Raw genomic sequence first — 12914 nt, forward strand, 5'->3', positions numbered from 1 at the left:
GTTTCGGGCCTAGACCCTTCATCAGAAAAAGGGTCTAGGCCCGAAACGTCAGCCTCTCTGCTCCTATGATGCTGCTTGGCCTGCTGTGTTCATCCAGCCCTGCACCTTGTTGTCTCGGATTCTCCAGCATCTGCAGTTCCTACTATCTCTTTTTTTTGTGCCTGTTGTGTTTGGAGCACAGATCTTTTGTTTTCCAAAGGCATCTGGATATTGCTCAGAAGATCAGCATTTGTTACCCGTTATTGAGCTGAGCTTTCAATTCCAGATTTTTTTAACTGAGTTTAAATTGTTATACGTATAGCTACATAGTTGTAACTACATCTGCACCCATAGCGGAGCTGCACCTCTGGATTACGAGTCAGTGACATTGCTCCCTCTACTGTGGAATTATGAAGATCTCTGATTTGCACTTCAGAGATTTTCTGTCCAATGAGCAATTCTGGTCCAGACAATGCCAGTGTTTGAATTTCTGAATAATGGATGTTTTCATCTCAATCCTCCACCCCACCTTTTCCTTGCTCGGTCTTAGTGGATGGTACTGCAGTTTACACAGTTTCATCAGCAGATGGCAATATCAAACTAATTCAGAGTGCTGCTCCCTCTGGGGAAATGGCCCTCTTGACTTTATGACCCAGTTTCCTGTTAATAAGTGTTTTTGGCTGTTTCTAACCTTTGGTGATTTTTTTTTGCCTATCGTAAGTCAAGTAAATGAGCCTCCAATAAAGCTAAGCAAAGTGTGACCTTCAGTCAAAATGCAAGCTTTTGTTTCATTTTGAGAAGAGGTGGTATGTCATAAAAGCATAGGTCAGTGCAATGGTTAGTTAAAGGTGTTCAGAGTGGCTTTAGTCCGGGTCATTCTTTAGTAATCGGAGCTGTATCTATTTGAAGTAGTTTACTCTACCTTTTGTTTGTTCTTCTATGTAATATGGCTTTCTGTGTGCTTTTCCCTGCCTGTGTATCTTTTCCTGTCTACCTGTGTGTCTGTACCTGTCTCCATTTACTGATGTGTCTGGCCCATCTGCCCTGCCCATTTATCCCTGTTTGTGTATCTGGTTCTGCTTGTCTTTCTGCCTGTGTGTCTCACCCTGTCTGTCTGAAGGAGCAGAGGCAAATTTGAAACTTTTATTCTTTACTTCTTGTCTCTGCAGCGAGCTACCGCAGTACCTGCAAGGAAAGCTGAGTACTTTGATTCAACAGAACCCGTCCAGAACAGAGTGTACAAGTCATTGAAAGTCTGGTCCATGTTAGCAGATCTGGAGGAGAGTCTCGGCACTTTTAAGGTGATTAAAGTCCTGGCCTCCTCTGTTTTCTCATTTCACGTGTCATAAAAGTGTTTAAATTTGACATAATTGGATGATTTCTTATTTTTGTTTTACCTGTGATGTTGGTGGAAAGCAGTAGGATCCTGCTTGTCTGCTGTGAGCTGTATGGAGCTTGCTGCCAAATCCAATGTGGCTCCGCACCACATTTCCATTGATATTACAGGCACTCTTGTGTAGGACAAGTTTGGTTGTTGATAAGATCACACGTGCCAGGCTGTTCAAAAACTGGCCTGCTCCTGTCACAGGCTCTTTTGGAGTGCGAGACAGTATCATTATACTGTTTAAACATGAGTGGGCCTGCAGTGATGGAAGTGAATAAATTGCATCATACGTTAAGTATTAAAAATTGAAAAATGGGATGTGGGTGCAGAAAACCTCATGAAGCAAAACAAATGGATTTGAAACCAAGATAACAAGGTGTAGAGCTGGATGAACACAGCGACCAAGCAGCATCAGAGGAGCAGGAAGGCTGACGTTTCGGGCCTAGACCCTTCTTCAGAAAAAATTGAAACGAAGACGTCCAAGATACGATAGGGTCTCCTTTAAAATGGTGTGTAGCAAGTGAAAACAGAATGTTGTGGGACTCATGTTAGAATCATAGACTGGTTGCAGCACAGAAAGAGGTTATTTGGCCCATTCTGTTCATGCCTCTTTGTCTGCAAGCTCAACTTGTTTAATCCCTGTCCCCTGCCTTTGACTGTTAGTCCTAAAATTTCTTTCCCCTTGGGCAATTCTCCAATTTTTCTTCTGAAAGCCTCCATTGAATCTGCCTCCACCACGTTCCCAGGCAATGTATTCCAGGCCCTAACCACTGACTACGTAAAGGAAATGTTTAATGTAGATTAACAAAAGGAAATGGTGTGTGTTTTGTTTCTTAGTTACTGCTTAATTAATCCTTTATTTTTAAAATACTTCTATTTTCAAACTAGTCCACAAAAGCTGTTTATGACAGGATTATAGATCTCCGAATTGCCACGCCGCAAATAATCATCAATTACGCGATGTTTCTGGAGGAGCATAACTACTTTGAAGAAAGTTTTAAGGTGCGTCTTCACTTTTCTTTCTGTTCGGCAGCACTGGACAAGGAGTTTCATTCTTGCAGTCATGCTTGATCTGTAAATGTTTTTTTTTCAAATTAGGCATAGAAAGGTTATGTCTTTGAAACACTCGTTAGTTTTCAAGCTAAAATGGGCGAACATCCAGGCATCTGTTGGGAGGATGTTGGCTTCATTCCTGAGACCTGTGAAAGCTGGGTCCTTGGCATGGTGAAAAACATGGAATACATGGTTGCAATGTTCTTGTATGGTGATTGGTTTGGTAATACTCACCTACCTGAAGCCTGACAAGGGGACAGACTTTTGGCGTTATAGAGCCTGCAGCCCAAAAGGGTGGTCTCGGGAAAGAAGAGGAGAAAGTCAGGAGAGAAAAATATCATGGAATATTTATAGCTGCATTCATCGTGTTGGATTGTAGTAACAATCATGTAGAACCTCACAGCTTCTGACTGGTTAGATTTAATACCTCTAACACACCACTTCCTCCAATGGCTTATGCCAGTTGAAGTTTAGAAGAACGAGAAGTGGTCTTATTGTCAAATAAGATCTTGAGGGCACTGGATGTGTTGGATACCCAAAAATGTTTCCTCTTGTGTGGGAGCCCAAAACCAGGGGTATAGTTTAAGAATAAAATGTCTCCATTTTAATTTTTTTTCTTTATTCATTCACGGGATGAGGGTGTCGCTGGTTAGGCAGCATTTATCACCCATCCCTAATTGCCCAGAGGGCAGTTAACCACATTGCTGTGCGTCTGGAGTCACATGTAGGCCAGATCAGGTAAGGATGGGAGTTTCTTTCCCTAAAGGATATTAAGACACAAACATAGAGAATTTTTTTTTCCTCTGAGGGCCATTAGAATGTGGAATTCTTTTCCTCAGAAGGTAATAAAGTTTGGGTCATTGAATTAGATATTTGATTGAGTTGGGAGTTGAGTCTTATGGCGGAGGGCATGTTGGTGGTAGTGACTGCGGCAGACAGGAAAGTGGAGCTGAGACAATAACTGCGTGAACCACTGATTATATTGAATGGGGAAGCAGGCAAGAAGGACTGAATGGCCAGCTCTGAAGTCCTGTGTTCTGATGTTCACCAGTGCCTTCTAGTTTGGAATCTGAGGGCTGCCCACTGCTCGGACTGGGCTTCTCTTTGTCACATTGGGTATGAGGCATTATTACTGCGGCTTTGGAATAAAAACCGTCCAGCTCATGAATGAAATCAAGGTGCCAGAGGATTTAAAATCACAAATCCAAATTCATTCCAGATTTATATACTTTGTGAAAGTTGTATAAGTAAGAGAACTAATTATCAGGCACCCAAACTGCATTTTAAACGTCAATACATGTGATCCAGAAAATGACAAAAGTAAATGAACCCCGCATGCCTCCAATTTTAAACACCATCTCTCTTTCCCTTGTGTAGGGTTTTATTGCTGTATCCTAGCAACAATTTTCAATTGAGAGCAATAATGGCTTAATGATGCTTAGTTTGTCATTATCTTTACTGTCATGCTTGACATATCCTCCAAAATTGCACTTTTTGCTCGTTGGAGTGTTGTGTTTTTGATGGGCAAATGAAAATAGTTAGAGGCACACAATTAAATATGTTCTGATTGCTCTCCCCCTTTGCTGATGATGAGACATGCCATTGAACTGTTCAGCGTTAAACTCAATCACAGAGAACAGGAAGGCCATATTTTCAATAGCTTCTGCAATCAGTGCAATTTGATGAAAGGATAGATGATGCTACAGCTGACCTTGTCTCTCCCTCAGCAGTGTGGCACTCCCTCAATACATACAATGCTGGGAGTGTCAGTTTAGAGGTTTTCCAGGGCCCTCAACCAGGTCCGACCCATCTCCCGCACTTCCGTCCTCACCCCTTCTCTTCCCTCCCACAACAGCGATAGGGTTCCCCTTATCCTCACCTACCATCCCACCAGCATCCACATCCAGAAGATCGTCAGACGCCATTTCCGCCACCTCCAGCAAGATGCCACCACGAGACACATATTCCCCTCCCCTCCCTTGTCCACCTTCCGCAGGGACCGTTCCCTCCAGGACACCCTGGTCCACGCTTCCTTCACCCCGGCACCTTTCTCTGTAACCAGCGAAGGTGCAATACCTGCCCATTTACCTCCTCCCTCCCCAGTATCCAAGGGCCAAACGCGCCTTCCAGGTGAAGCAACACTTCACCTGCACTTCCCAGAATCTAGTCTACTGCATTCACTGCTCACAATGTGGTCTCCTCTACATTGGGGGAATGAAGCATAGACTTGGCAACTGCTTTGCAGAACATCTATGTTCTGCCCACAAAAAAGACGCTGAACAACATGTTGCCTGCCATTTCAATGCACCATCCTGCTCCCTGGCCAACATCTCTGTCTCTGGCTTGCTGCAGTGTTCGAGCAAAGCCCAATGCAAGCTGGAGGAACAACACCTCATTTTCCGCTTCGGGACCCTACAGCCCTCCAGACTCAATATTGAGTTTAATAATTTTAGGGCCTAAACTCTCCCATGTCCCAGCCCCCCACCCCACACACCAGGTCTTGTTACCACATCGCCTGCCATTACACACCCCCTGTTGTTAGTCACTAACAGTCCCCATTAAAACATGCTATTAACAAACACATAGAACTCGACCCCATATACATTCCACTATGGAGGAAACCCGGAAGTGAGGCCATCCAGCTCAACAGACTCCAGAGTTTAAAACCAGGCGGGAAAACACACCGATGCTTCATCAGAGGCTGCACTGAGGATGTTACCCAGCACGGTAATGAAACGTCTGCGGAACAACAAACCAACTCGGCAAGCCAACCAACCCCAACACCCACAACCCGAGCTACAGATCTACTCCAAAACCTTAGTCCCCATTAACAACTATTCACCCTCCTAGCCTAATCGTTAGCAACTCCTTTGTCTGTCCAACTGTCTTTCTCTCTCTTTGGGCTCTATCCTATGGTTTACACCCACCTCCCTATTTTCTGCATATAAACTGACGTTTTCCCAGCCACCATCAGTTCTGAGGAAAGGTCACTGGACCCAAAACGTTAACTCTGTTGTCTCCTTCACAGATACTGCCAGACCTGCTGAGCTTTTCCAGCAACTTTGTTTTTGTTCCTGATTTACAGTATCCGCAGTTCTTTTGGTTTTTATTTAGAGGTTTTCCTTGATTGGCTCAAATCCTACTCTCAACAATGACCCATGACTGGGAATTTGATTTGTTTTAATCCATTCGTGGCTAGGACAGCATTTATTGTCCATCTTAATTGTTCTTGAGAAGATGATGGTGACCTGCCTCCATGAACTGTCCAAATGGGGTAGGGGCTGTTGGGATAAATGGGTCTTCTTCAGGTTGGACATACGTGACTGATGGAGCGTCACAAAATCAGTCCTAGGCCTCAATTATTTACTATCCATATTAACACTTTGAAGGTGCAGAGTATCCAAATTTGCTGATGATACAAAAATAGGTGGGACAGCATGTTGTGCTGGGGACATAAGGAATTTGTATGAGGCTATAAATAGGTTCAGTGAGTGGGCAAAAACTTCACAGTTGGACTTTAATGAAAGAAAGTGTAGGGTCATGCACTTTGGTCAGAAGAATCAAAAGACAAACTATTATTTAAATGTAAAGAGACTCCAAAAAAGTACAACACAGCGGTATCCAGGTGTTCCTGTGCATGAAACACAAAATGTTAACATGTCAGTGCAGCAAGAAATTAAGATGTCAAATGGAATTTTGGCTTTCCTTGCTAGAGGGTTGGAACTTAAAAATAAGGAAGCCTTGATACAGCAATGCAGTGTTGGTGAGGCTGCACTTGGAGTACTGCATACAGTGTGGGTTCCTGTAGTTGAGAGGATGTACTGGGACTGGAGGCAGTTCACTTGATTGATTCCTGGGTAACTTATCAAGACCATCTAAACAGTTCAGCCATTTCATTCGTTAGAGTTTAGGAGAATGAGGAGTGATCTTATTGAAATTTATAAGATTCTAAGGTGACGTGGCAGGTTGATGTTGAAAAGATGTTTCCACTGGTTGGGCAATGTCAAACTAGCAGACATAGTTACAGAATAATGGAACACTTCAAAAAACCGAAAGAACTGCGGATGCTAGAAATCAGAATTAACGTTTCTGGTCCTTCTTCAAAACTACTTGGGAACGCTCCATCTGAGGTACAAAATAATTTCTGCTGTGAGGGTGGTGAATGTGTGGAATTCTCCAGAGAGTTATGGAGGCTAGATCACAAAATAGTTAATGAGGAGGTGGATAGATTTTTAAAAATCTATCAGGGAATTGAAGGCTATGAGGAGCTCGTAGGAAAGAGAAGTTGTGGCCTGGGGAAAATCACCTTAGACAGCACTCCAAACCCACAACCATTCCCACCTAAAAGGACAAGAGGAACAGCTACATGGCAACACCACCACCTGCAAGTTCCCCTCCAAGCCACTCAGTGTCCTGATAGAGATATATTGCTGTTCCTTCATTGTCACTGGATCAAATTCTGAATACATTCGCATTGTTGGTCTACCTAGACCAGTTGGACTGCAGCAGTTCAAGAAGGCAGCTTGCCACCGGCTTCTCAAGGGCATCTAATAAATGCTGGTCCAGCCAACAATGCGTATATCTTATTCTGAACTCGGGTAATGATGGGAGGGCTTTACTTTTACACATTCGTGGGGTGAGGTCATTGTTGGATTGTCCATCTGAAATCACCCTTGAGAAAGTGGTTTTGAGCATTCTGTATGGTGTAGCTGCACAAATGGCATTGCTCACAGTTGAAGCTGGGAGGTGTAATATAGTCCATTGACTTGTCTCCTGAATGCTATTCAATGACCCTTGTATGTATGGGCTGTGTAGAGCAGGTTTGAGCCCAGCATGCCTGCTAGCACTCTGCCTTGTCTGGAATAGATGGTCTCATGGGCAAGATATTGATTGTTTTTAACCCTTCAATTAAGTCCAGCAAGGATCCAACACTTTTGTGAGGGAGCTAATGGTCAGAAAATGGAGCTACAGAATTAAATGTACGTCCGAATCTGATACAGAAATTATCACTTTGGTACTTCTGTAGTTGGTAGGGCCTCAAATTGGGACAACTGAATATGGTGGAGGATTCCAGGCAAGTTCCTATTATCCAGATGATCATTTGGCTTATCAAACAACTATCAGATTTTATTTTTGGGATTAAGAATCAGGATTGTAATGCCCTGGATGTATTTTCTGAGTAGCCATGTCCTCTCAGTAACCCAGCTGATTGCACTATACTTTGCGTTTCTAAAAGCATGAGAAGTAAGAGCAAGAGTCAGCCATTCAGTCCCTTGAGCATGGTCTGTCAGTCAACAAGATCAGTTTGATCTGATGTAGCTGTTACTGCACATTGCTTCCCATATCTCTTGTCAGTCAAAATCAGTCTAAGTCAGACTTGAATATATTCAGAGACCCAGCCTGATTCCAAACACTTCTGGTCCTCTAAAAGCATTAATTCCTCCTTTGCATCTTCTTCCCTTACCTTGAAGCTAAAGTATTTATATTTATTTATTTTTAATCACTTAGGCATTTGCAATGGAAAAACTGCCTGTTTTGGCTTTGTTTAGGTTTATCACAAAACACAAGACTTACTATTTGCTTATTACTTCCTGGCCTTGTGTGCCACCTGGTTTTGCATTGTGTTGCAATAAGACTATACTAATACTGTATGCAAAAATCCAGGAGCATGGACAATGGGGCAGTTCATTGTGCCTTCGTGTTCGTAACCAGTGATTCCTGGCAAATCTAAAAATTAATCTCCCGAGAGATGCTATCTGCTCTTGCTACTCTTCTGATTTGTGAATCATGTATTCATTATGCAGATGCCAGGAGCTGTAATAAAAGTTTCTTGGATTCTTTAGCACTATGTGACCCATGTCTCGTATTTTGTTAAGAGAACTAACATCAGTCTCACAGACATTTTCTTACTAAGGAGTAACAAGGTTTGTAGAGTCATGGGCAGATTAATGGAGTTCAGGTACAGTTCAGCCTGTGATGTAATTGAGTGGCAGAACAGGCCCGAATTGCTACTGCCTGTCCCTATGTTTGCACATGCCTGCTTTGATGATTAATTATATGATATATTGTGGAATCTATAACCACGGGTGAGGTGTGGAAGAGTGGAGGGTGGCTAATATGCCTTTGTTTAAGAAAGGCTGTAAGGAGAAGCCTGGGAACTGTAGACCTGTGAGCCTGACATCAGTGATGGGTAAGTTGTTGGAGGTGATTCTGCATTTGGAGAGTCAAGGACTAATTGGAGATAGTCAGCAATGTTTTGTGAAAGGGAGATTGTATCTCACAAACTTGATTGAGTTTCTTTGAGGAAGTAACCAAACGATCAATGAGGGCAGAGCAGTAGATGTTGTTTACATGGACTACATTTACTAAAGCGTTCCGCCTGGTAAACTAATTAATAAAGTTAGATCAGTTGTTATTCAGGGTGAGTTTGTCAATTGGATACAAAATTGGCTTGACAGTAGGAGACTTGGTGGTGGCAGAGGGTTGTTTTTCAGACTGGAGGCCTGTGACCAGCAGTGGTCTACAGGGCTCAGTACTGGGTCCACTTTTGTCATTTTATAGAAATGACTTGGATGAGAATATAGAAGGCATGGTTAGTAAGTTTGCAGATGAAAGCAAAATTGCTGGTATAGTGGACAGTGAAGAAAGTTATCTAAGATTACAAAGAGATCTTGATCAATTGAGTCAATGGGCCAAAGAGTGCAGATGTAGTTTAATTTGGATAAATGTGAGGTATTGCAGTTTGACAAAACAAACAAGGGCAGGACCTGTACAATTAATGGTAGTGGGTATTATTGTAGAACACAAAGACCTAGGGATTCAGGTACATAATGCTTTGAAATTTGCGTCACAGGTGGACAGGGTGATTAAGAAGGTTTTTAGCATGCTTGCCTTCATTGCTCAGACCTTTGAGTAAAGGAATTAGGACATCATTTTGAGTTTGTACAGGACATTGGTGAGGCCTTTTCTGGAGTACTGTGTGCAGTTCTGGTCGCCCTGTTATAGGAAGGATATTATTAAATCGGAAAGGGTTCAGAAAATATTTACCAGGATCTGCTGGGAATGGGAGGGCTTGAGTTATAAGGAGAGGCTGGATAGGCTGGGACTTCCTTCACTGGAGTGTAGGAGGTTGAGGGATGACTTTAAAGCTGTTTATAAAATCATGAGGGACACATAAGGTGAATGGCAGATGTGTTTTCCATAGGGTGGGGCGTTCAAACCTAGGGGGCATATTTTTAAGGTGAGAAGAGAGTTTTAAAAAGGATATGAGGGGCAACCTTTTTACATAGTGTGTGGAATGAACTGCCAGAGGAAGTGGTGGATGCAGATATAGTTACAATGTTTAAAAGACATTTGGATAAGCACATGAATAGGAAAGGTTTAGACAGATAGGTGCCAAATGCAGGCAAGTGGAACTAATTTAGTTTGGGAACATAGTTGGCACGGACTAGTTGGATCAAAGGGTCTGTTTCCATGTTGTGTGATTCTATGAATGAATTATAGCAAAGAAGCTTTAAAGGTGTATAAAATTTGCCGAGCAGTCTATTTTTCTGCATGTCATTTATGAATAGAACTAAATAGACTAGAACAGACCATTAGACTGCGCCACTAGGCAGGGTCTAACCACCCCAACCCAAACTCTTCCTCCTCTTCCCTCCCGCTCCATTCCAGCAACAGTTTTCCAGGCTATTTTTTATTCGCTTATAGGGCATGGGCATTGCTGGCTGGTCAGTATTACTTACTTCCCATCCCTAGCTGCCCTTGAGAAACTTCCACTCGTTTAACCAAGCCATTTGTGCTCTATTTCAACAATTTACTGTTAGTCCTGAGTATGAATCTTCCCTGGTGGCCAGAACTGCAGGCATAATGTGAGTTATAATGTTTTAATTCTCACTGGGACATTGTTCCGGCCAGAATCATGCACTGCAGAAGAAGGCCATTCAGCCCATTATATCAATGCGAGGTAAGCCAACCCAATTTAGCAATGCCGTGTTATGACCAGCCAATCATTTCTTCAGATTGTTGTAAACTCTTGTTTCCTTATGGAAGTGGGATGCTTGGGACTGTATTTTATGTTGGTTGCAGAAAGCTAGAAAATATATGGGTTGTTTCAAACAGGAATGATTATTCTTAAGAGTCTAGCTTGGGCTGAACAACATAGGCTTTTAGTCGATTTCTGAAATTAATTCATATGTTATGTTCCTGTGTATATAAAATAAAGCAGTTTTTCCCCATGCTGCCCCAAGCTATCATGGCTAATTTGTTTCTGTTATTGAACATTACAAATTTGATTCCCGGTCTGTGCAATGGGAATCAAGGTCTCGAGTCTAATAAAACGTTCAGACTTGACAGTGCATTGCAACTTAATGCAGGACTAGGTAGCAACCATGGTGAGATGATGTCGTAATCATAATTTCACTCAACTAATAATCCTGGCTAATGCTCTTGGGACACATATTCAAATCCCGGCATTTCGACTGATGCAATTTAATTTCAGTTAATTATCCTGGATTGTAAAGCATGTCTTAGTGCCTGCAGTGTGTACAGTGTGCATGATAAACTGGAAGTAACTCATCAAGGCTCCATCGATAGCATCTTCCAAACCTCCGACCTCTACCACCGAGCAGGACAAGGGCAACAGATGTGTAGGAGCACCACCACCTGCACGTTCCTGTCCAAACTCTTCTCAGCTTCCTGACTTAGAACTATATTGGCAGACCTTCATTGTTGCGGGTCAAAATGGGTGTAGCTTCACCATGTTGACTTCAGCTGCTTGAGAAGATGGTTTAGCATCACCTTCTGAAGGACAGTTAGGGAAAGGCAATTTCAGTAAATGCTGGGCTTAACAGGGATACCCACATTTCCTGAAAAAAAGTTTGACAAAATGTTTCTTAAAAAACATCACATGAGACAAAGAGCATGAACGCTAGCTTGGACTGAACCGAGTCCTGTCAATGCTTTGTAATTCTCTGTTTCAGCTTGAATGATGTTTGTCAGATGGCATTTAACCCTGATAAGTGTGAAGTGATGCACTTTGGAAGAAGAAACAAGAGGAGGGAGTATTTAATGAATGGTAGGACACTGGGTACCTTAGAGAAACAGAGGGATCTTGGGATGATTAGTCACAGATCCCTCAAGTCAGCAGAGCACGTGAATAGGATAGTTATGAAGGCAGATGGGATACTTGCTTTCACCAGTCGTGGCGTAGAGTAAGAGCAAGGAGGTAATGTAAGAGGTGTTTTTGAACCTAGTTTTTGTAGCTGAATAGGATGCAGTTCATCAACTAACAGTAAAAGGCTCTCTTTCTCCAGCATAACCCAGTGTGCTTTTTTTTTTGCAGGCTTATGAGAGGGGGGTTGCTCTATTTAAGTGGCCCAACGTGTACGACATTTGGAACACTTACCTTACCAAATTCATCGATCGGTACGGTGGAAAGAAACTGGAACGAGCACGAGACCTGTTTGAGCAAGCTCTTGATGGGTGTCCACCGAAATTTGCCAAAAGTCAGTACTTAAAACTCGTGGCTGTAACTCTTATTCAAGCTTGCGGTCAGTAACCCAGTTGAAGCCTTGTGAAGTGAAACACAACTTGTGTTGCAGTCATTGATGCGAGCCTCTAGGAATTTCAGGCAGTTTCAGTAAAATGTCACTTTGCTTTTTCTTTTAGATTTTGTTATGCTTTGTGACAAATTTTTTAGGTGTGATCACATTCTCATGGCATCATTCAAAACTGACAATGTACTTCTTTTTCATTGCAGTAAGCAGTTTTGTTTGTATTAAAAATAAATATAGATTGGTTGTAGGATTTGAATTAGCTACAGATTGTCATTCCAATTATAAATCCATACAACGAGTTTGAATTATTTCTGATTCTACACACCCAGATGTGATTTAAGAATTTTTAAATGTATTTTTGGAGCCTAGCAAGGCTTTTGGAATGTGCTTGTGATCTGCAGTATGCACCTCTGAACCATGCCCTTCACATGTGGTAGGTAATCAAATGCCTCATTGTTCCTTCTGTTTGGAAATGTTCCAGTACTATATGAAAAAAAGCTTCAAGTCTGAGAGGATGACTCCATTCTTCAGTCTCATCCTTTGTCCCAGTTGTGTGCCTTCATTTTATCTGTATTCAATACATAGGGTCAGAAATAGTCTATTCTGTGATTGCACAGGGTCGTACTGTATCTTGACTCCTTTCACCTGCTTCAGCTCCGTATTATTTTATAGCTTTGTCTAGCAAAACTCTTTGATCTTTGTTTTAAATATTAATAGTTGAGCTGGTGCCCACACTGCGGCTGCTCCCTGTCTGAAGAACCTTCCCTCATTTCTCTCCTGGATGGCCTTGCTCTGATTTTACGGTTGTCTTTTCCTGAATTTTCTTTCTATTTCCCTCTAATTTGTAAACCTTGAGTTCTCTGCCTGAAGGCAGTTCTAACCCAATGCATTGTGACCGCCACTTGTAGCCGGGACTGCCACTTGTAGCCGGGACTGCCACTTGT

General features: G+C 42.4%; 1 protein-coding gene across 2 annotated transcripts in view; it reads left to right on the forward strand.

Moving 5' to 3' along the window:
- xab2 (XPA binding protein 2) overlaps window positions 1–12914 on the forward strand; it is a 47130-nt gene that overhangs the window by 20796 nt on the left and 13420 nt on the right. For both annotated transcript variants that reach the window (XM_020528385.2, XM_048617991.1), the window contains 3 exons: window positions 1149–1280; window positions 2252–2365; window positions 11757–11919. In XM_020528385.2, the coding sequence (XP_020383974.2) occupies window positions 1149–1280; window positions 2252–2365; window positions 11757–11919 (409 nt within the window). The remainder of the gene's footprint in view (window positions 1–1148; window positions 1281–2251; window positions 2366–11756; window positions 11920–12914) is intronic.

The sequence above is a fragment of the Rhincodon typus genome, chromosome 38 (assembly GCF_021869965.1).
Source record: "Rhincodon typus isolate 14 chromosome 38, sRhiTyp1.1, whole genome shotgun sequence".
Classification (NCBI taxonomy): Eukaryota; Metazoa; Chordata; class Chondrichthyes; order Orectolobiformes; family Rhincodontidae; genus Rhincodon; species Rhincodon typus.